The sequence below is a fragment of the Lemur catta genome, chromosome 19 (genome assembly GCF_020740605.2).
Source record: "Lemur catta isolate mLemCat1 chromosome 19, mLemCat1.pri, whole genome shotgun sequence".
Classification (NCBI taxonomy): domain Eukaryota; kingdom Metazoa; phylum Chordata; class Mammalia; order Primates; family Lemuridae; genus Lemur; species Lemur catta.
The window spans coordinates 13,801,838-13,825,496 of record NC_059146.1 but is presented as its reverse complement, the minus strand read 5'-3'; the positions used below and the strand labels follow the sequence as shown (position 1 = coordinate 13,825,496).

At 35.1% G+C, this 23,659-nt stretch overlaps 1 protein-coding gene across 1 annotated transcript; it reads left to right on the top strand.

Moving 5' to 3' along the window:
• The first annotated feature begins 13,857 nt into the window (after positions 1-13,857).
• On the top strand, positions 13,858-23,230 carry JCHAIN (joining chain of multimeric IgA and IgM). Its single transcript, XM_045532424.1, has 4 exons — positions 13,858-14,016; positions 17,698-17,827; positions 21,487-21,567; positions 22,234-23,230. The coding sequence occupies exons 1-4, from the start codon at positions 13,953-13,955 to the stop codon at positions 22,442-22,444; spliced, it is 486 nt and encodes a 161-aa protein (XP_045388380.1). The 5' UTR covers positions 13,858-13,952; the 3' UTR covers positions 22,445-23,230.
• The last annotated feature ends 429 nt before the right edge of the window (positions 23,231-23,659 follow it).

The following is a 23,659-nucleotide window of genomic DNA, read 5'->3' as shown; positions in this document are numbered from 1 at the left end:
TAAAAGGTGAAATATTTAATATATGGCTTTCATGAACTTAATAGTTGAATGCATATTACTTCTTATGTCAGCATTGAGACTAGGTTGGGATGATTGAAGTTGTCAAAATAAGTAGCTTTTTTTTTAATGCTCAGAGAGGTATAATGGTAAAAATGATAGTTTGATATGAAAGTAATCATGAGAAAATGTATTCTTGGTGTTAATAGCTATCAATTTACTTAGATAGTATAATCACAGAAACTTACCAAACTATTTTTGGGAGCAAAAAAGAAAGGATTATTTTTAGTTATAAGAAAGAAAAAGGAAAAGAAGCATAGTTGCCATCTGCTTTCATCTGGTTTCATCTGTCAGAAACCACTTACTCTGAGACCAATATGTTGTAGATTCTTTTTGCAAATAAGTTCTGTATCTATTTTAAGTCACAAAAATCCTAAAAGTGATTTGGAAGTAAAATATAGAACTTCTACTAAAATATGTGGTAAATATTTGAAACTTTATAAGCTTTTAATTTAAAAAAACTTGGTTTCGGAGCCTTAATTACAAAATGAAGAATTTAATAAAATCTTGACACTGCATTCCATTCCAAACTCTAATCCAACTGAACACTGTATAATCATTTTCTAAATATTCTCTTAATCTTTTTTTATTTTTTCTTTTCATGAGGAAATTTGTAGATACAATTATTTTTATATTAACTCTTGATCTAATGATAATTATAGCTTTGATGGTGAAGGTCTTTTGAAACACAGCTTATGTAAAATTTTTCCCTTAGTCATCCTCATTCTCTGTAGAATGAAGTCCTTAGTTCTAAGCCTCATGTTCAGGGCCTGCCTTTGTCTGCCCCCAGCTCATTTCTCCAGCTACCATTTTCCTTCATGAATTCTACATTCCAGCCAAACTAAATACTTAACTTTTCTTTTTATCTTTCTGAGATTTCTTTCTCTTGGCCTTTGCTTAGGCTGCCCCACATCTTAATTATTACATGGTCTTCAAGGCCCAGCTAAAACCACATCTTCTCCAGGCTGTCTTCTCCTATATGCTTCCTTCCATGAACATCTGAGAGCCCCTTAGTATGTCCTATGTCAGGGATTTCTGAACATTTTCTTTATTGTGTTAAGACTAGTTTATCTACTTGTATTTTCTGCCAGATATATCATCATTTATCTCTGTAAACCTTATAATATTTAATGCAATTACTTACACAGTAAATATTGGTATGTAATGGATCAAATAATGACTTTAATTGAGCTCCATTAAATTTCAATAAGGTATTAGAAGTTATTAAAAACAACCTAAGAATTAACCTGCCTTTCTTTCTTTTCTTTTCTTTTGTTTTCTACAGGTCTTGATTCTGTATCAACAACCTACGAATTTAATAAGCTGTTTGCAAATGTGAACTTGATCTCTATTTATTTTGGGTTTTAAGAGATAAATTAGACTTTATGCTAAGAACAAAGGGGAACCGTTGGAGGGTTTTAAACAGGGAAAGTTTGGAGAATTGACCGAAGGTAGTTAGTGCAAGATTGTAATAGTCATCCAGGTGATGAATTTTAGTGTCTAAACTAGAGTCCTGGGAATAAGGATAAGAAAAGTAGACAGATTGGGAAATGGTATTGTAGGATTTAGTCTCTCATTAAGCATAAGAGATGAGAAGTTACAATGACTCTCAGGTTTTCTTGGACAACTGAATGGATGATGTATCCTCCGCTAAAAGAAAACTCAGGAGAAAATAGTTTAGCAGGCCGGGCATGGTGGCTCACGCCTGTAATCCTAGCACTCTTGGGAGGCCTAGGCGGGAGGATCACTCAAGGCCGGGAGTTCAAGACCAGTCTGAGCAAGAGCGAGACCCTGTCTCTACTAAAAATAGAAAAAAATTAGCCAGACAACTAAAAATATATATAGAAAAAACTAGCCAGGCATGGTGGCGCATGCCTATAGTCCCAGCTATTCAGGAGGCTGAGGCAGGAGGATTGCTTGAGCCCAGGAGTTTGAGGTTGCTGTGAGCTAGCCTGATGCCACAGCACTCTAGCCTGGGCAACAGAGCCAGACTCTGTCTCAAAAAAAAAAAAAAATTTTAACAGGAGGCAGGAAATGTAAAGTTAAGGTTTGGACACATTGCATTTAAGTTGTCTGTGAAGATACTCAAGTATTTAGATATCTTCTGGATGGTTGGATACATGGAGATGAAGCTTGGAAGAAAAATATGAACTAGAGAGATTTTGAAGTCTTTCAAATTCAGTGGGAACATGGGACCATATGTGATATTTAACTAAAAGCAAATAAAATAAGATTTTGGATTGTTTTGACTTAAGTATCTAGCATGCATGAACCTATAGACCAAGAGAGTTATACTACCTGCCTGTCACTACAGTTATAGGACTGTCTCCAACTGTGAATTAAAAAGGCTGGGATTAATGAGCTATATGCATATTTAATTGCATCTATTCAAGTTTAAGACCTCTAAACTTACTCTGTGAAACTAAAACATGAAAAATTACTGACAAAAAAGTCTCTATGTACACTTAACTCATATTTTTATCACATCTAAAAGTTTTAATAGCTGTCTAGGCTTTCTCCACCTGTTATCAATAACATTGACTATTTTGGTAGGTACTAATTATATGTCAGGTGCTGTACTGGGTACTTTAAGTACATTATCTTATTTAATTCTCACAACATGCCTCTGAGAAAGATGCCATTATTATCCCCTTTTTACAGATGAGGCTTAGAAATGTTAAGTAATTTGCCCCAGATTATATAACTTGTGGTGAGCTCAAGTCTGTCTCACTCTGAGGTTGGTTTTCTGATCCACTGTATTACACTGTTTCCTATTTTATATTTTATCACCAATGCAATGCCTGTAGGGCCTAGAGGCATATACATTTCTATTTCAATGTGTATTGAAAAAATTGGACCCTCAGATTTGTAGACTAAGATCACTTGGAGACATGGTATCAATTTTAACGAATATAATGGCATAAAAATAGGTGAATTAGGGGACATCAGTCCTATTGCATCTCTCTGGTTTTGTTTTGGGGCCTGGGAAATCATGAATGTAGTAGATATGTTCAGAGTGCAGGCAAATAATCATAAAGTATAATTAGAGAACATTATTCACAGATTGGTCTGTTATGCCTTCATTAACTAATTTTGGGAAAATTTAGTCTTTTTTTGCTTCTGTGATTTTGACGAAATTGTTTATTCACTGTAAATTTTTTTGTTTCAATTTATTTTTTGTCTACACTGATTGCTATATCAGAGCATTACTTCATACTATGATAATTAACCACTACAATGAATGTTCTGTTAAATAATATTTAAAATAACAGTGAACACATTAGTGTTTCTTTTCAGATAAAGGTAAATCACCAATATTCTGATAATACATTTGAAAACGTGTTTCTTATTGCTGAGGAACTGAACTGGATGAGGATATTAAATAACCAAGTTTACATTTTATACCAAATCACTATAATCGCATCATATAATAATGACAAATTTACATCCTTGTAAAATATTTTAATTTTGTATGGCACACAGTAATGTATTAGGTACTTAATTAAGGCTAAGTGTGTTGAAAAATATATAGTATATGTTCTCTGGACTTGTATTGATATATTGAACTTTCATTTCCTCAAATGGTTATATTTTCTCTCAACTCCAAATTGCCAATAATGTTAAATTCTCTACCTAGACTGCATTCATCCCGTGTGTGTGTGTGTGTGTGTGTGTGTGTGTGTGTGTGTGTGCGCGCGCGTGCTTAACTTCTACTCATCTTTCAATCTCAGCCTAGACATCAGTTCCTCTGGGAATCTTTCCTTGGCCCTGCCTACCCTCCTCACATCTGTGCTGCCGTGGCTCACTGTGCTTCATCATCATGTAAAGAAATGTTATCATCGCCCACTAGACTGTAAATCCATCGGATCAAATGTCACACCTATTTTGTTCATTTGCATCTTTGCCACATACAGTAAATACCAATATATATTTGTTGAAAGAAATATTAAATGAATAAATAACCATTTGAATTGAGGACCAGGAAAGCAGCTGTAGCCTTACAGACCACAGATACATATTGCCATAATGGCAACTTTATTTCAGTTTGTCTTAAAGAGAAATTATTTTACATAAAAATACATGGTTGTCCCAATTATACAAGGAAGTTACCAGTCAAAAAGATGGCTGTATTAATTTCCTACTGATGCTATGTAAATTACCACAAATATAATGGTTTAAAACAATATAAATTTATTATCCTTACACTTCTCTCACTGGGCTAAAGGTGTTACCAGGGCTATGTTCCTTCTGGAATTTCTGGGGGAGAATGTTTCCTTTTCCTGCTTTTAGGGGCCACCTGCATTCCCTGAGTCATGGCCCTTTCCTTCAACTTCAAAGCCAGCAGACCAGAATCTTCACATCTCTCTTTCAGTGATTCTCCTGTCCCTTTCACTTGTTAGGATCCTTGTGATTACATTGGACCCACTGGATAATCCACGATAATCTCTCCATCTGAAGGTCAATTGATTAGCAGCCTTAATTTCATCTGCAACACGTATTTCCCCTGCCATTTAATGTAACATATTCAGAGGTTCTGTGAATTAGGACAGGGACATCTTTGATAGGTTATTATTCTGCCTACCATTAAAACGTAACATTTATGTCACTCTGAATGAAGATGCTATCTTTTCTCAATATAAACAAATAATAATAGTTGCTAAAATAATTGTTTAGATATTGCATCCATGTTCTAGCATGTTCCATGCTTTACACTTATTAATTTCTCATCAGTCTTGTGAAGTATGTATTACAGTCATGTCCATTTTACAGATGAAACTGAGGAAAAGAGATTTAAAATAACTTGCCAGAGTCCCACTTGAACTCAGGCAATACCTGACTTCAGAGCCTTTGCTCTTTGTTTAGTAGGAAGACTGAGTAGAAGTGTCCCTTAAGACACATCTTTACAGTTGCATCTGATATTTTAAAAATAATTGACCGGCTATTCCTCATCATAGATTTATGCTTTCTCCTCATTATTAGGGAAAATGTATTCAGAATGGTACTTACATATGATATAAACATTCTGAATAGAAGAGTTAGAACAAGAAAAGTTTTATTTTCCCAACTAAATCTTTATAGTTCCCTTTTGGTGTTTCCCATATCCTTTTTGGGGGTGCTGTTTGATATTGCTTTTTATGAACCCCTCTATGCATCTAGAAAACATTAGTATAGGAGATAAATTATACATATATGAAGAAAAGTGATAAAAAATGTAGTATGCCAATCCATGTAAAATGGTATACAAGATATAAGATGGATTTATTAGCAATGAAGAAACACAAAAAGGAGTGAACAGAATGGACTGACATTAAGACTTATTAGAATTAATTTTAAAGATTTTAGGATTTTTGACAAGGATTGGCATGAAGAAAAGAGAAAGACATTTATGGTAAGGAAAATGACAATAAAAAAAATTCTGAAACAGGAATTAGAAAATTATATACAGGAAAAAGAAAGCAGACATATTTGACTGGAGCAGAAACTACTCCCCCAAATAGACTAGAAGTTTCCTTAAAGCAGAGAGGGATCAGACTACTAAAGTTCATGAATTGAAAGGAGTATGTTAGTGTCGTTTGAGGGGTTTCCTGAGAACTTTATTTGTTGTGTCCCTAGAGAGATTATCATGAAATCTAAACAGATTTTTTTCAAATGAATTTTTGAAAGTAAGGCGTTTGTGAAGCAGGACCTGCCCAGAAGGCAGTGTGGTGATGGGAAAGAGCTCTGCATCAAACAGCTGACATGTAGCATCCCAAATAGCAGTTCTACGAAAAGCCACTGCAGGTGCAAGTTTATTTAAAAACAGACCACAGCACAGGTGCAATTCTCCTCATAAACACTTAACCACAGAATACTACCCCAAAAGTCTTATGTGGAAAGCTGTTGGGAAAAAAGAATTCAGTTTTTTGCTTGTATAATTATTTATTTATTTTTTGAGACAGAGTCTCACTCTGTTGCCCAGGCTAGAGTGCCGTGGCATCAGCCTAGCTCACAGCAACCTCAAACTCCTGGGCTTAATCAATCCTTCTGCCTCAGCCTCCTGAGTAGCTGGGACTACAGGCATGTGCCACCATGCCTGGCTAATTTTTTTTTCCTATATATATTTTTAGCTGTCCAGATGATTGCTTTCTATTTTTAGTAGAGACGGGGTCTCGCTCTTGCTCAGGCTGGTCTTGAACTCCTGACCTTGAGCGATCCTCCTGCCTCGGCCTCCCAGAGGGCTAGGATTACAGGTGTGAGCCACCGCGCCCGGCCTTACCTTAATTTTTTAATTTTTAGAAAGAATTTGAGATGACATTTCTTTCTCATGTTTTGAGTTCTTTTTAAATTTAGTTTTTGCCTCCTGATATACAAATATAGATCTTACATACACTATGATTGATAGAGATCAATATTTGAAGAAACTTTGCATATAAGAACCAAAATGTTTAGGTTTCAAAAATGCCAATTAGAAGAAATTTCTCCAGATAGATGTGAAAACATAATATTAAGTTAATGGCATTTGGTATTGTGGAACATAAAACAAATGGAGCCTAGCTAGGCTCCATTTTTAGCTTTAGAATGACTAAGATTGATTCTGAAATACAAAATAGGTTCTAAACTTGTACAATTTAAATGGAAAAAAAGCACATGATGTCATCTACTATGGTTCTCCCCCTCATTTTTCTGCAGCTACAGGTGCCTTCCTCCTTGCTCCTTGTCCTGTGCAGGCCAAGCAAGCTCTTTCCTATTTTGTGCCTTTTACTTGCTGTTTCCTTTCTTGGAACAGTGTTTGTCGGAGTCTGTGGTAGGTAGAATAATGTTCCCCCCAAATGTCCATGCCCTAATCCCCAGAACCTGTTACCCATTACAGGGGAAAAGGGACTTTGCAGATGTGAGTAAGGGTACAGGCCTCAAACTAGAGAGATTATCCCAGATTATTTGGATGGGCCTATTGTAATCACAGGATCCCTTAAAAGCAGAGCACTTTCTCTAGCTGGAAGCAGGAGAGATGAGGCAAAACCAGAGGTCAGAGAAATCTGAATCCTGAGAACTTGATCTGCTGCTACTGGCTTTGAGGATGAAGGGGGCCACTAGCCAGGGAATGCTGTCAACCTCTAGAAGCTGAGAACAGCTCCCAGCTGACAGCCAGCAAAGAAACAAGGGCCTAGGCCCTACAGTCACAAAGGACTGAATTCTACCAACAACTTGAATGAGCTTGGAAGTGAATTCTCTCCCAGAGCCTCAAGGTAAGAGTCCAAGCTGGCTGACACCTTGGTTTCCACATTGGGAAACTGGAGCAGAGGAATTAGCCTACCCTACCCAGACTTGTGACTTACAGAGCCCTGAGTAATGAATATGTGTTGTTTTAAGCCACTCAATCTATGGTAATTTGTTATGACACCACAGAAAACTAGTCCAGGCTCCCTCTTATTTGTTCCTGTCTCAGGCTAGATTTTACCTCTTCAGAGATGCCTTTCCCACGGATGTCATCTGAAGGAGATTACCCCAACCCTACATCACATTCTCTCTGTTTGTTTGTTTCCTTCATGGCATTTATCACAAACTGTGATTGTTTTATTCATTTTAGTTTTATTTTTCTTATCTGTCTTCCCCACCAGATTATAATCTCTGGGAAGGCTGGGCCTGGTTAGTGACGGTCATCACTGGATCTTAGCACCAGTGTCATGACATATCAGACACGTATTAGGTCTATAATACACATTGTAGCAAAATAATTTTTGATAAGATAGTAAATGGGGTAACCCTAAATTAGGTAATAGAGACATTATAGCAAACTGCAGTATATTCAACATGATGGAATATTACACAACTACTTCAAAGGTTAACACGTATTCTATATCAATTTTTGGAAAGTGGTATATAAAATATACCAGTAAAAAAGAATACAAAATAGTTTGCACAAAAGTACAATTGTGTAAAATGCATTTATATATGCTTTTAAAGATATTTAATTTTGGAAATAAAGTTTGGTATTCATCATTCTGAACTTCATATTAGGCATTTGCTTCATCTATAATGATATGCAAAATATGGGACCATTGTTTAATTCTTAATCTATAAAATAGATCCAGGGTTAATATTCTGAAAGGGAAGGGATAGGCATTCATCGTCTGGGGTGATGAGTGATCTTTTTCTTTTTTGTTAGTGGCTCAATTGTTTTTAATTTATTATGAATACACAAGTTGTAAAGAATAATATATCAAGCACCCATATACTACTACTCAGTTTAAGAAATAATATATTACAAATACAGTTGCAATTGCTTGTGTACTCCTTAACATTACTAAGCATATTTTAAAACTTTTAACCATAATGACTCTGGATAAATTATATTTGCTGTTGTGGATTTGGATGGAGAGTGCCCTATGCACATTTTAGGAAGTTCACAACCCAGCAAGCATCTTGGTGGGGAGGATAGATTGTCAGTGAGATCAAGGGCTTGAGCTCAGTTTTGTTATAGTCAAACTCCCTCTTTATCCTTTGTTAGTATAATAACTTTATGCATGACTGATTTATGGAACCCTGGGGTATTTGGGGACTTTTAGTTTAATATTAAACTAATAACATTTATATATTCATTATATGTATATAATGGATTTTCCATTTTTGAATGCTTTGTCTTGCTTCACTTCTCTTGGAGATTGTTCTTGCTGTTCGCTTCTCTTAGCAGAAGATCTTTCTTCCAGTGCTTCCTTCAGTTTATTTCTCTGGATTGATTCAAAAGTTACTTTTGCATCATCTAGTGTCTCAATGATATGGAAGATAGAAATATGGTCTATATGGAGAGGATATAAAGGCTGTGTTACTGATGACCTCCCTTTTTTTTTAGTTCATATATATATTTTTTATTTCAATAGATTTAGGGGGTTCAAGTGTTTTTTGTTACTTGGATGAATTGTATAATGCTGAATCAGGGCTTTTAGTGTACCTGTCACGAGAATAGTGTACATTGTTCCCGTTAGGTAATTTTCCTCATCCCCTACCTTCCCCACTTCTCAGTTTCCAATGTCCGTTATAACACTTTATGACCCCAGCCTGAGCAAGAACGAGACCCCATTTCTACTAAAAATAGAAAGAAATTATATGGACAGCAAAAAGTATATATAGAAAAATTAGCCGGGCATGGTGGCGCATGCCTGTAGTCCCAGCTATTCAGGAGGCTGAGGCAGGAGGATCGCTTGAGCCCAGGAGTTTGAGGTTGCTGTGAGCTAGGCTGACGCCACAGCACTCACTCTAGCCTGGGGAACAGAGCGAGACTCTGTCTCAAAAAAAAAAAAAAAAAAAAAAAAAAAACCAACAACAACAAAAAAACACTTTATGGGCCGGGCGCTGTGGCTCACGCCTGTAATCCTAGCCCTCTGGGAGGCTGAGGCAGGTGGATCGCTCGAGGTCAGGAGTTCGAGACCAGCCTGAGTGAGACCCCATCTCTGCTAAAAATAGAAAAAATTATATGGACAACTAAAAATATATATATAGAAAAAATTAGCCGGGCATGGTGGCGCATGCCTGTAGTCCCAGCTACTCGGGAGGCTGAGGCAGGAGGATCCCTTAAGCCCAGGAGTCTGAGGTTGCTGTGAGCGAGGCTGATGCCACGGCACTCACTCTAGCCTGGGCAACAAAGTGAGACTCTGTCTCAAAAAAAAAAAAAAAAAAAAAAAACACTTTATGACCACACATAATCTCTTGTTTAACTCCCATTTATAAGTGAGAACATGTGGTACTTGTTTTTCCATTCCTGAGATGTTTCATTTAGGATAATGGTTTCCAGTTCCATCTGATGACCTTTTAACATATTTTAGAACCTGTATTTTTGGGAGAGAAATGTCTCATATCCGTTCCTCTCCCTTCTCCCATATATTGTCCTTGCAGTGTGTCATTTAATTCTGGGTTTCTGAGGTGGTTCTATGTACCTGGTTGTGAAAGTAGACATAGAGTTCCTCGGTAATAGCCTTTGTAAATTTGTCAGATATAAAATACTTATCTCAAGTATACATTTTACAGTCTTCTTTCAAAATTTTTTCCCCCTCTGAAATAGATTTTGGAGTGTGTTCATGAGAGTGGTAAGAAAATGAAAGATCATTTTTAGGGGGATCCAGAACGGATGATTCCCTTTCATTTCACTTAACCTTTATAATAACACCAAAGATGCTGTCAAATATTTAGGGCATCACACAAAAATATATTTCTCCTTTTCGTGCACTTTTGGTGACACTAAGAAGTTATTTCTAACATCTAAAAGATTTTTAGATTATTTGTAATGTACAGATTGACATTTGATTCAAGGTTTAGTGTGGACTTCATTTTTTCTCTGATTTTTTGGAGCTGATTTGCAACACTATTCATTACTAAAACTTGTTTTCCATATAAAGTTCATGGACAAGCGGGAAATATGAATTATTACACTAAATGTAGAACTTAATCCATTAAAAGGAAAATCAAGAGATTTCAGCTACATTTTGGATTTAAAGCCAAAAAGGCTTTTAAAAAAAATCATCATCCCCTTTTAAGTGTTTAAGTGGCAAGATGCCAGGCTGCTATCAAGGATCCTCTTATATTGGGGAAGAGTTTCAAGGGGACAAATGAGATGATATTAAAGATAAAGGCTAAAGGAGAGATTGATCTTTTATGATAAGTATTCATGTTACCTTATAGATGAAATACAGACTTTCAGTCTGTGTGATACTGTGGATAAATGAGTAAACTGAAATTAACTACTGTACCCAAAATGTGTTTATTAATGGTATGGTGTTAGTAGAGATAGGACTTCAGATGTGGGCTGTGGAAGTCTATCTTAAGAACTATCCCACTGAACGTTTTTCTTAATGCCTTAAGTAAAGATCTGATGGCATGTGTTTGCAGACACTGTGAAGCTGAGAGAAATAACTAATGTGCTAAGTTTCAGAATCTGGATTAGAAAAGACTCTAACATCTTGTAATGTTGCTCTGAGTTTGGCAAAATGAGAGTTAGGGACTAACGCTAAAACTCATACCCAAATCCTAACTGTTTAAGTATTAAATGTGAGGAAATCATAACTCTATAGAAATACTTTTTTAAAATGAGATTTTTAGTTAATTGTACATTTGATTGAAGCCAATATTGTAACACAGCTGCCAAAAAAGAGATACTATTATTTCCAATATCATTTATTGAAACATGTTACAGTTTTGCTGTGTTTAGTACTGGTCAGATAACACTTGACTATTGTATACTTCTGTGTATACTACACTTTAAAAGGGACATTGACAATACGGACCCTATCCAAAAAAGAGACTAATATTGTTAGAGGACTTAAACTTAGTGGCAGTTTTCAACTCCTTATAAAAATGTTCTCCATATATCCTTCATTCAACCAATATATTTTAGGCATTCTTGTGCTTATTCTTAGAAACAGAAGTGAGCTGCAAGACTATTCTGCTATTAAGGAGATTTTATTCTAATGAGGAGGAGACATACTAGATAAATTAAATAATTTCAAGCAATGATAAGTACTAAGAAGAAAATAAAATAGGGTAATGTAACAGTGATTGGTGATTTTTTTCTAAATACTGGAGATGGGAGTATGGGAGTGGTGGGAAGAAAATGGAGAGAATTGGATGAATTTGGGATATATTTTTGAGATAAAGCCAGCAGGTCATGGTGGCAGACTGGATGCAGGAAAAAGGAAAATCTCTGTGGAGAAAACTTGAGACAGAGGAGATTTTGTATGGGAGTGTGAGGGTGGATTGATCATCAAGAGTACTGTTTTGCCTAGTTAAGTTTTAGACACTCATTGGATAGCTAAGTGGAGATATTATTAATAAAAAGTTGGATACAGGAATATAGAGCTCAATGGGCTAGAGTTACACATTTGAGAGTCCTCAGCATGATCTGTGCTCAAAGGCATGGGATAAGATAAAATTAATTATGGATAGGATGAAAGAAGAGAAGGCTGAGGGTTAAGCCTTGATGCCCTGAGTATTCAGAGGAAAATTCACCAAGATACCCAGAAGTCGCCGGTGAGACAGAAGGGAAATAAAGAGAGTGTGTGTGTGTCCTCTATGTCCCAAGAGAGTGTGTTCTCATGTCCCAAGAGAATGCAGTCTTGTCATGATTTGGGTATTCCAAAATGTAATAAGCTGTGTCCAAAGGCAGTGAAGCATTCAACTATTTTAGATGGTTTTCAAACAAATGCTGAACTCAGACTGTTGTATAGAAAACTGAAACAGAATTTAAGTGGAGTCATGATGGTGAAACAAAATTACCTTTAAGATCTCTTTTATCCAGCTGAGTCTATCACTAAACCTCTTATTATATGAATCTTAAATATGAGTGTAGAAAAATAAGCCTTTTTATGATAAAGAATTTAGAACACGTGGCAAAACTCTCATTTAACTCACATGTGAAAGGTTCTACTATTCACAGTTTACATTTTTTAGTGGGAAGAACATAACTAAAACTGGAAAAGAAATGGTTTAAAAATTAAACTTACATGCTTGAAGTTCTGACTCGGGGGGATGGGGGTGGGGGTAGGGAATGGGTATATACCTACATGATGAGTGTACTCAGTTAGGGGTGAGGAGCCCTGACCACAAACTAAAATAATGTGCTTTCAGATCTGTTTCTTTTTCTGATTCCAGTATATTTTTTTGTTAAACTCAAGTAGTTTGTAAGTTGTATTGACATAGAAATTAAAATGAGAATAAACTTTGATGGTATAGTAATATTTCATGTTCTAGCACCTAGCACTTTGTTCTTGCTAGACTTTCAGTACATATTTTTTGAAGGAGTACAATTATGTGCTACCCTTTAATGTATGTTTCATTCTGCCATTTCCTACTTTTAGTTATGAAATCTGCTTGCCAATTTATGGTCCTGAAGAATTCTTTGTTACCTCTTAAAATTCTAGGAATCCCTTCAAAAATTAGAGCTGAGAACCAAAAGTAACACAGATTTGATGCTATTAGATATAAATGTAATCAACATATTCTTGGAACCAATCCTGCCTAAGGGACAAGAAATTCTAGCATGTTGGGGTGGAGGTGGAGGGGTGCTCTGTCCAAAAGGTCAGGTGTTTTCTTAAATTTGACACTAATTAAATGAAAAAATTTTACACAAAATATTGCATTGATTCAGTTTTCTGTTGAGGCATCTCAAATAAAGATCATCTCATGAGTTTACAATTCTGAAAAGGTGTTACTAGACAAGCAAACACAAAATTTACCTTAATGCTATCAAACTAAAGCTTGGCAACTGATTCATCTATTATCTACCAGTTTCTAATCCCAATTCCATATTTGAGCTTATAAAATACCTCAAAGTAATCAGAATATATACATATATATTTAAATCTGGTAGCTTGGTTAATTAAGCACTAGTAGAAAAAAACTGACATAAGATATAATTGGGACCTTAAAGGGCTTTTATTTCTTTGAGACCTTAAAGGGTTTTCATCTCTTTCTCCTTCCTTTCCTTCATTCCTCTCCCTCCCTTTCATTAATTCATTGTTCCAGGCACAACAAATGTCAGATATTTGATTTGAAGACTAATATGACTATATCTAGGTAATAAAGTTGAGAACCCCTATTTAAACATTCTTTATAGACTCCTGCCTTGCAATTATTATTACTCTTCTGGTTTGCACATTTATATGGCATAAATGCAAAATAAAATGATTACATCAAATCATGGCTTTTTTGGGTATTCTTTGGAAGAAAATACTTAAATGTGAATCACACATTTCTTTCCAGTGCAGCATTTAAACTTCACCCTGCAACCGCAGTTGTGATTGTTTTTAGTTTGTTAGCTGCCTGGAGCGTTATTTTAAGAAAGCAGAAGCACCATCATTTGCACACTCCTTATAGATCACACACCTTAACCCTGACTTTTTTGCTCCAGTTTTGCAAAAGAAGTCAAGATGAAGAGACACTTACTTTTCTGGGGACTCCTGGCCATTTTTGTTAAGGCTGTTCTTGTGACAGGTATGTGGTATTAGGAAATGAATCCAGATAAAAGGAAAAATATGGCAGAGATCTGTTTTTCAGATGTAAATATTTGTATTTATGCTTTGGTTGCCCGGCTATTCAGCCACTTTTTTCTAACATGCTTTAATCTTTGTGTGGTGGTGATCTTTACACAGACAAGACTCAGTGTGGATCTTTTTATTCTTTTTTCTCTTCTATTAGTGGTTTCCCTACTACAGTGTAGACAATAAGAAAATAGGCAATTGTGGATAACTATGGATAGTTCTACTTATATGAATGTTCACAGTGGATTTTAAAAATCAGTAATCCTCCCTTTGAGTCCCTTAAATTAATATTCTGGAAAAAGGAAGTAATAATTACTGTAAGTACAATATAGAATGCACTGGGATTTTATTTCCCCAGAGAGACTGGTATTAGTTTGAACAATTTTCTTCGTTCTGAGCCCACATATCTATTATGACCCTTTAACAACGTTTACTGTTGTATAGGTTGCCTATAACTTGATAGCTGAAAATATGTTATTTTGTTTATTGATCTTTCAAACAACTGTAGAAAATGGCATACATTTCAGACACAGAGGTATAGTATTAAATAATTTTCCTCTAGAAAGGCACATGAATAGTTTGGCTGGATTAATTGTTTCTAACACTTACTGAGCCTTTGGTTCTTATTTCAAGACACAGCATTAAGAATAGTTAATAATTATTAATCAATATTAATTATTAGTTAAGAATAGTCATTTTATATATTTTATATAATTAGAATTAAAAATAACTAATAGTATTTAAAATATAAAATAGTGTAAAATATGTATATGTATGTATACATCTATGAATATTTATATTTAAAATATAAAATAGTATAAAATATGTACAATATATGTATGTATAAATCTATAAATCTATTTATAAACATGTTTGTATACTTATAAACATTTATATATAATACATATATAGTTATACTGGTGCTCATCAAGTTACTATGGGGTTATGTCCCTATAAACCTACTGTAAATTGAAAATGTGATATTTTCAATTTACAGTGAGTTTATTGAGGGTTAACTACATCATTAAGTTGAGAGCGTACTGAATGCATATTGCTTTTGTATCATTCTAAAGCTTAAAAATCCCAAGTAGAACCTTCGTACGTTTGAGACTGTCTGTATATAAAATAGCTATCACTTATTGAATACTATGTTCTAGGCATTATGCTAACTGCTTTACATATAGTATTTCATTTAATTCTCACAATAGCTATATGAGGATAGGTACTATTATTATTTCCGACATACAGTTGAGCCACGTGAGACTTAGGTGAAATAACTCACCCAAGTTCAAACAGCAAGCAAATGGTAGGTAGAACTCAGGCAATCTGAGTCTATAGTCCACACTCCTAACTACTATCCTATTCTGCCTGCATAAGGGCCTTTTAGTAAATTCATTTTGGTCATATCTGGCATGCATTGTTAAGTCTATTTTCTTTTCTTTTTAGAGACAGAGTCTCACTCTGTTGCCCGGCTAGCGTGCCGTGGCATCAGCCTAGCTCACAGCAACCTCAAACTCCTGGGCTCAAGCAATCCTACTGCCTCAGCCTCCCAAGTAGCTGGGACTACAGGCATGCGCCACCATGCCAGGCTAATTTTTTCTATGTATATTTTTAGTTGTCTGGCTAATTTCTTTTTTTTTTTTTAGTAGAGACGGGGGTCTCGCTCTTGCTCAGGCTGGTCTCAAACTCCTGACCTTGAGTGATCCTCCTGTCTCGGCCTCCCAGAGTGCTAGGATTACACGCGTGAGCCACCATGCCCAGCCAGTCTATTTTCTTATTTGCTTGAACTGAATTAAATTAAATTTAACAAATATTTATTCAGTACCCACCATGTCTCAAGTGCTCTTGGAATAAAGTAAGGCACAGTTTCTATTAACAGGTTTGTTAGGAAAAAATACTGCCTATCAGTGAGAAAGAATGTTAGAATCTAAGTCTTGATGAACTGAAAATATTTGTATATTTTCTGGTAGATATATTAGGCTGCCTAATATTTTAAAAATATTAACAGTAATGATAGTCTCTTCCCAGGTTTCCGGTAAGGATAAATTATATGCTATAATAAATATAGATATTTTCTTTTTAAGACATAGTCAAGTCATTCACTTGACTCTGAATCTGTATTTTTGGTCAGACATTACGTGTTCATTTATATTTCACTGAGAAAAACATTTAAGAGTCATAGATACAGAAGTAAAGAAGAGGACACCATTTAAGTCATTTTACTCTTTTCAGAACGTTAATAGGAATTATATCCTTATCTTGAATTGACGCCATAATGTTTCTTCTCCAATACCATACAGACTTGTGTCAGAAGATCTATTAAAGGACTAATGAATAATGGCATAATAATGCATTATAAGGTACTTCAAACAATTCTAAGTACAATAACAATGGTCTCAAAATGCTTTTGTAATGGCAGTTATCATTAAGACTGAAATACTGCAGTTAGGTCCTCTGTGCTCTGGGAATCATCTCAGAAATAATTAGACTTCCAGTTACAATTATATCTATTCTCATCATTTAACTTGTATAACTTGAATTCATGTGCTAAATCTTTGTTTTTTTAATTCAGGCTTCATGGGAGGAATTTTTAAAGGTCACTTAGCTAAAATTATAGGGATAAAAAGATATTTAATATCACTATTATTATCTTAATTAGCACTATTAAGTAGAGCTGTTATTAACTCTTTAAAATCTATTAACTGATCCAAGTCCAGATAATAAGAAATTTTCTGTTTATTCTTTGTGACACTTACCAGACCTCTTTGTCTAATATTCAGATTAGACTATGAATGTTGACACTCAAAGTTAAGGTTTTAATGGTCATCTGTGTACTAATTGACTTATTCATTTTTTTCTGTGTACAGGCATATTATATTCAATTGAGTTCTTACCTCATAATATTTTTAAATTGTTTTTGCAAATTTATAGCACTTTACATCTATATATACTCTTCTCTATATTATCTTTAAAAATAATCCCTATAAGAAATATTAATAAATATAGCCCTTATTATTTTATTTGATTGAATCATTCATTGCACCATGGTAATCTGGTGGTTATTGTGAAAAAGAATATAATAAGTTTAGAAAAGTTGTGGTAGAGAATATTTAAAAGTCTTATAAAAATAAGGTTATCTTGGGAGACAGCATGCTTTTTCTTTAATTGCAGTTTATGCAAAAAAATTTTTTTAAGTACAAATGAGAGTTCAGGAAGATGTCACATTTCAAGTCAGGCTTATACAGGCTAATGCTATTTTTTGTACATTTTTGAATGAGTTGCTTTGGTCTGGGAAAAATCCAATCTCACACTTTGGCATTTGGCATTGACTTTTACAAGGCTGCATCATTCAGAGAGCTGTGCCTCTATTAGACGCATCAGATGAAAATCAGAATTCTTTCAGCCCAGGTTTCCAAAGCCTGGTCCAAAGAAAAAAGAGAAAATTCCTTTTAGAGTACATTTGGATTTTCTTCCCTGTGATGTGAGATTCCACTTAGAGAACAAATGGAGAAAGCTGAGACAGGTTGACCATAAAACTTCATTTTTCTGGAGGCAATAAAGATAAATTAACCAATACCAAATATATAAATTGACTTTTGTTTTCCTTTCTTCTTCTTATGTTTTACCTTTCAAGCCCAAGACGAAGAAGATGAAAGGATTGTTCTTGTTGACAACAAATGTAAGTGTGCCCGGATTACTTCCAGGATCATCCAGTCCGAAGACCCTAATGAAGAAGACATTGTGGAAAGAAACATCCGAATTATGTATGTGGCATTCCATATAGCTTTTGTTCCTGTTGTAAGCAGAGATACTTTCTGATATTAAGTATTGTTTGAATGTAATACCTATGTCTTTACTCCCCCTTTGGTGTGTAGCACCTTACATAAGGTTCAATCTTGTTAATGAGCTTTAGGCAATTTTGTAGAAGTCGTGGGCAGGAACAGAGGATTCCAGGCAATCTAACACCAGCTGGGTAGGCCAAATTATAACTGAAGGCTCTGATATAGTCATCAATATACCCTGGTGATAGGGCGTTATTTCAATTTGAATCAGAACTTTCAGTTGCCTTTGATCAGTTTAAACTGAAACTTCAGATAACACTAAAAGCCTTATTTTGTACCATATATGGACTACTGTGTATTTCACACTACTCAAATGTCTGTCTAAAGATTGGGCAGACTGATCAAATTCACTAATTTGATTTCATCTTCATTTGTAGGTTGGACTTGAGATATTCATTTCATTTCACATATAGTCCAGAGTTGTATGCTATATATTTAATAGCTCCCATTCAATAGCAAGAATGCTAATACTGTTTGAGAAGTGGGCTTGCTATTTGATCTGCTCAGTAATAAGTTTTCCTTTTGAACCTCTCCTTTCTTAATAGTTGTCCCCCAATCAAAAACCTCTTATAGAAAGAGAGCATAGCATTCAATCCCATTCAATCAATGGGAAAAGTATAATGTCTTTAAGAATTTTGTTTTAAGTTCTGGCTGGGTCCATTAATAACTGGGCGCTCTTGTATGCAAGTTGCTTATCCATTCTAAACTTCAATTTTTTTTATCTTTAAATAGAGGGAAAATCATGCCTACCTCATAGGGTTATCATAAAAATAAATTTAGAATATTTATTCATTTTACAATTGATATTTTTTTCTGGCACATATTTTAAAACTTTGCTATTATCTATTCACTTAATCTATGTGCCAGTCACCATCGTCACTATCCTGCTTAAAATCCTTTTGGTGGTTTCCCCAGCATGGTTCTTAAGATGTATTACAAATGCCTTGGCCTAACCTCCCAAGCTTAAAATAACTCTCAACATCATCCATTGCCACTTTTCTTTAACTTTATATTTAGAAGTCCGGCAATACTGTAGTGTCTTTATTTCCTTGCGCTCACAGCGCCCTCTTCCTCTCCCGCTTTTACACCTGTTAGTTCCTCTGTGTAAAGAACTCTCTCCCACCCCCTCAGCCTCTTTAACTCCTCCTTAATGTGCATGTCTTAGTTTACTCATCACTTCCTCTAGCAGGTTTCCTTTGACCACTGAGATCCCGCCCACATGGCTCCCTGTTAGGGATAGAACAGCTGGAGAAACAGGTAGTTGAAGGGACGGCACCCATGACATTGGCACTCAAACCATGCGGAAGAAGAGCGTCTTATGGTTAAATCTCCAGGAGGAGACTTTTTGAATGGGCCTCTACGATCCTGTAATTCATCTTTTTCTTTTATGGAATGGTTCTTTTTTATATTATATCGTTTACTGAAATCGGATAATTGATTTACTTCATGCCACTTTGCCTACTGTATATTGATCTTCCCTGATCTTACTTCTGGAAGTGTATTACCAGTACTTGGTTATTATGGCATCATTCCTAACTGCATCACTTACTAAAATGATGTGACTTCGGGCAAGTTGTTTAACTAATTTGAGCCTGTTTCCTAAACTTTAGAAAAGAGATAATTATGTATGCATAAATATATACACACATACTTTATAGGGGTGTGAGGATTCAATATAATAATTTATAAAAGAACACTGTTTGGCTCACAGTACACCCTCAGAAATGTTTATTTCCTTGTCTTTCTTAATATTTAAAGCCTTTCTGATATTACTAGAACCTTTACAATCTACTAAAGAATAGATACCTTCATTCATTCATTCATTCAACAAATATTTATTTAGTGAATGCCAAATATTGAGCGTTGGTGCTAGGGATACAACAATTTATATAAAACACAGTCCATGCCATCGAAGAATTAACAGTCTAATAAGGAACTTTAAACAATTAAAAAGCTAATTACAATACTGCATTGTAAATGCTCTGACAGGAATAGGCATAGGATGTCACAGGAACACTTAGGAAGGACTACCAGTCCACTCTTTGGGTGGAGCAGAAAGGCAGCAGTGGGAATCAGGAAAGGGTGTTTTAGGGAAGTGGTGGAATGGATGGTGGCTGTTGGCTGAATGGGACTTAGCTGGGTAACTACGTGCAGGAAGTGAGAGCGTTAATAGGTGGGGCAGATCATTCCAGGAAAAGGAAACAGGGTTGCTGTGAGGATTATATGATATCATCATGTAACATGCTTAGCATAGCACCAGGCACACTGTAAGTACTTAGTGTATGTTAGAACCGTTACTGTCTTTGTTATTGTTAAGACTGGGAAATAAGAAAAGCACGGGACGTTTGTGAAATTGCTAACAGTTGTTTACAGCTGGGACGTTCGCGGAGAGGGTGGCACGGTGACAGATGAGGCAGGAGAGTTAGGGGCATATTAAAAAGGCTTTCTATGCTATTTTAAAAATACCCTCTTATCTGTGGGGAGACACTGTTGGTTTTGAGCAGAGGACACCAGGACTTGGATTTTAGAAAGGCTACTTTGGCAATAATGTAGCTAACACACTGGAGGAGTCAAGACAAAAGGAAGGTATTGCTACAATCTAGGAAAGGATTGATGGTGTCCTGAATTAAGGCAGCAATAATGAGGAGAGAGACAAGTGGATGGATTTCACACATGTAAAGAATTAGAATTGACTGGACTGTGAGGCTGATTAGATACAGGCCATGATGGGAGGGAGGAATCAGGGATGATCTCCGGGTTTTTGGCTTGGACACCTATTTGGATGGTATTGGTAAATACTGATTTAGGAAACATGAGTTTTTCTTTGTTTCTTTTGGTAGGGAGGGGTGCATATGAGGAGAGATGATGACATAGATGGAAAAATGTAAAAGTTAATGAAATCACTTGAACTAGTTGTTAATCATCTAATTTTTCATGGGACATCACCATGAAAAACTTCCAGCTTTGCTATTCAGTTGTGTGAACTTGGGTAGGCCACTGACCTCTCTAATTTATCATTTCCTCATCTCTAAACTGTGGATAATAATATTTGGTCATTTCACAAATACTGAATATATTCTACATACCACACATATAGCTAGGCACCGGGAATACATAAATGTTTTTGCCTTGAGAAATTTATATAGCCTAGGGCAGCAGCCACTCCGTATACAAGCAACTGTGACATGGCATTTGTTATAATAAATATATTTGAGCATTAATGAGACTACAGAGGAAGAAGTTCATTGGGGGGGATGGGATCAAAGTAGTCATCACAGAAGTAAAATGTGAGTTGATTTTTAAAGGAAAAACAGGAATTTGCCAAATAAACAAAGATAGTTGACAGAAGAGTTGCCATGAGGTTTATTTTGAATGGGAAGTATTTAAAACATAGCAAATTACCATAAAAATCTGAGTAATAGTATTCCTATAGAGGAATAATATTCCTATAGAATGCTAAATGTAATGATACATACTGTTCTAATGAAATAGTAAGTACTGTTCTAGCAATATATTTTTACCAAGAATAAATAATATCTGCGTTTCATTATTTTACTGTTTCCTTTCTTTTTTTCTTTTAGTGTTCCTCTGAACAGCAGGGAGAATATCTCTGATCCCACCTCACCATTGAGAACCAAATTTGAGTACCATTTGTCTGACCTGTAAGAGAGTTTCCCTCATACTGATATAGATGTGGAAGTTAATAACTTTTAATTAAATTTGTTAATAAGAATGTTTTGTAAAATATGTTGGGGTATAAACATTTACAAATAGAGTCTGAACCTTTGAATACATTAATTCCTATGTTACTTATTAGGTGTCATAAATTCATAAAAACTTTGTCACAGATAAAAATCAGCTATAAATTTATTCCAAAGAAATTATTGCCATTCACAGAAGAAGGGCCAAATTATCTTCATAGTTAAATAAGTGGATTTCATCTTATAAACATGCAGGTGTTTCTCTGGAAATGATGGAATCCAATATCACTTTAAAACAAAAATTCTTCCTCTCTCGTCACCATGAATAACTTAAACAAGTATACAGTGGGAAATAAGCCTAACACAATAGAAATTGCTGTATGTTGTAGACAAAACAATCATATCATTAATTATGTTGCTTACTTGCAACTAATTTTTATATATTGGAGGTTGAAAATCTCAAACCATTCTGCATTGTAGAGCTGTTTAGGTCTGAAAGGAGTTATCCTTTGTTAGTTGTCAGGTCAGAGCTGCAAGACTAATTGATTTTGGATAGTGATATGTAGTCACTCAGATTCTGAAACAGCATTTGATGGGGGTGGTCTAATGTATGTATTTGTTTTTCAGCTGTAAAAAATGTGATCCTGTAGAAGTAGAGCTGGAAAATCAGATAGTTACTGCCACCCAGAGCAATATCTGTGACGAAGACAGTGCTGCAGAGACCTGCTACACTTATGACAGAAACAAGTGCTACACAGCTGTGGTCCCGCTTACATATGGTGGTGTGACCAGAATGGTGGAAACAGCCTTGACCCCAGACTCCTGCTATCCTGACTAACTTGTCATTGCTGACTGCACAGCTCTATCTTGAGAGGCTCTCCATTTTGATCCAGAAGTTGATATATTTACAACCAATGAATTTGAAACCAGGATTTTTTTTTTTTGGATGACATAAAACTAACTTTCGCCCCCAAATAATTTAAATAGTAACATCGTTATCTTTGTTAGAAAATAACTTCTCAATCATGTATGTTCACACTCTAAGTATTAAAATTTGTCAATTATCATGCTTGCCTGAAGGGGTATACTCCCTTAAGAATACAGTTTCTAGCATTAAAAAAAAAAAAAATAGACATGGGGAGAAAATAAAACTCAAAGAGTAAAAGTCAGGACGCATAAGAAAATGTTACCTTTTTTTTTGGCTTTTGTCTTGGAGAGCCAGAGCTTTTGCATTTTCTATACTATTCTCTTTTCAAAATGTTTCACTGTGTAGAGAAAATATATATGTAAACATATTTCAATTATGTCTTCATTAGAAAAATAATTGGAAAGCATGTTTTAGAACTATTTATAAAAATAATTTAAAATAAGATCTCTAATATATATGAAACCAGTTAGCCGAATAGTTAAATACATAATTGAAAAATATATTTTGACGTAACAGACAGACTTGGAAGCAGATGACACAGATTTTTCTTTTCTTTTTTTTTTTTTTGGCAATCAGGTTAGTATAAGAAATTCCTGTTGGAAACCATCTATATTGTAACTAAATCCAATGAAATATGTATTCCAAAATATGTATTTTCTAGCACAGTTTGAACAATTAAATAGATTCATAAGCATATATCTGTGTGAAATTATTGGAAAAAAGTTTGCTCATGTTAACTTTCTTGTAAGTTAAATATAACTTGTTATTGATGAACAGTGTGTAAATACGATGTAATGATGATCACTGATTTCATACATGTACATATAGGTGAGGTGGCCTTGTCATTTTACACCTAAAATTAGATAAAAGGGCAAAGTTCCTCCTGATAAACACAGTGTTTATCATGGCACACAAAACTTCTTTATGGCAGGAAGCCAAGGCCACCTGACAAAGGATACTATGGAAAGTAAATGGTGACCCTGGATTTAAAATAGTGGGAGCGTGATTAGTAAAAGTCAGTTTCTTGACAAGGCATTGTTCTGTTTCTTTTTTAAAAAAATGTCAACAGTCATTTTTAGTCACTCCCACTGATTATTCATTGCTTCTTTAGGGATATGGGTAGGA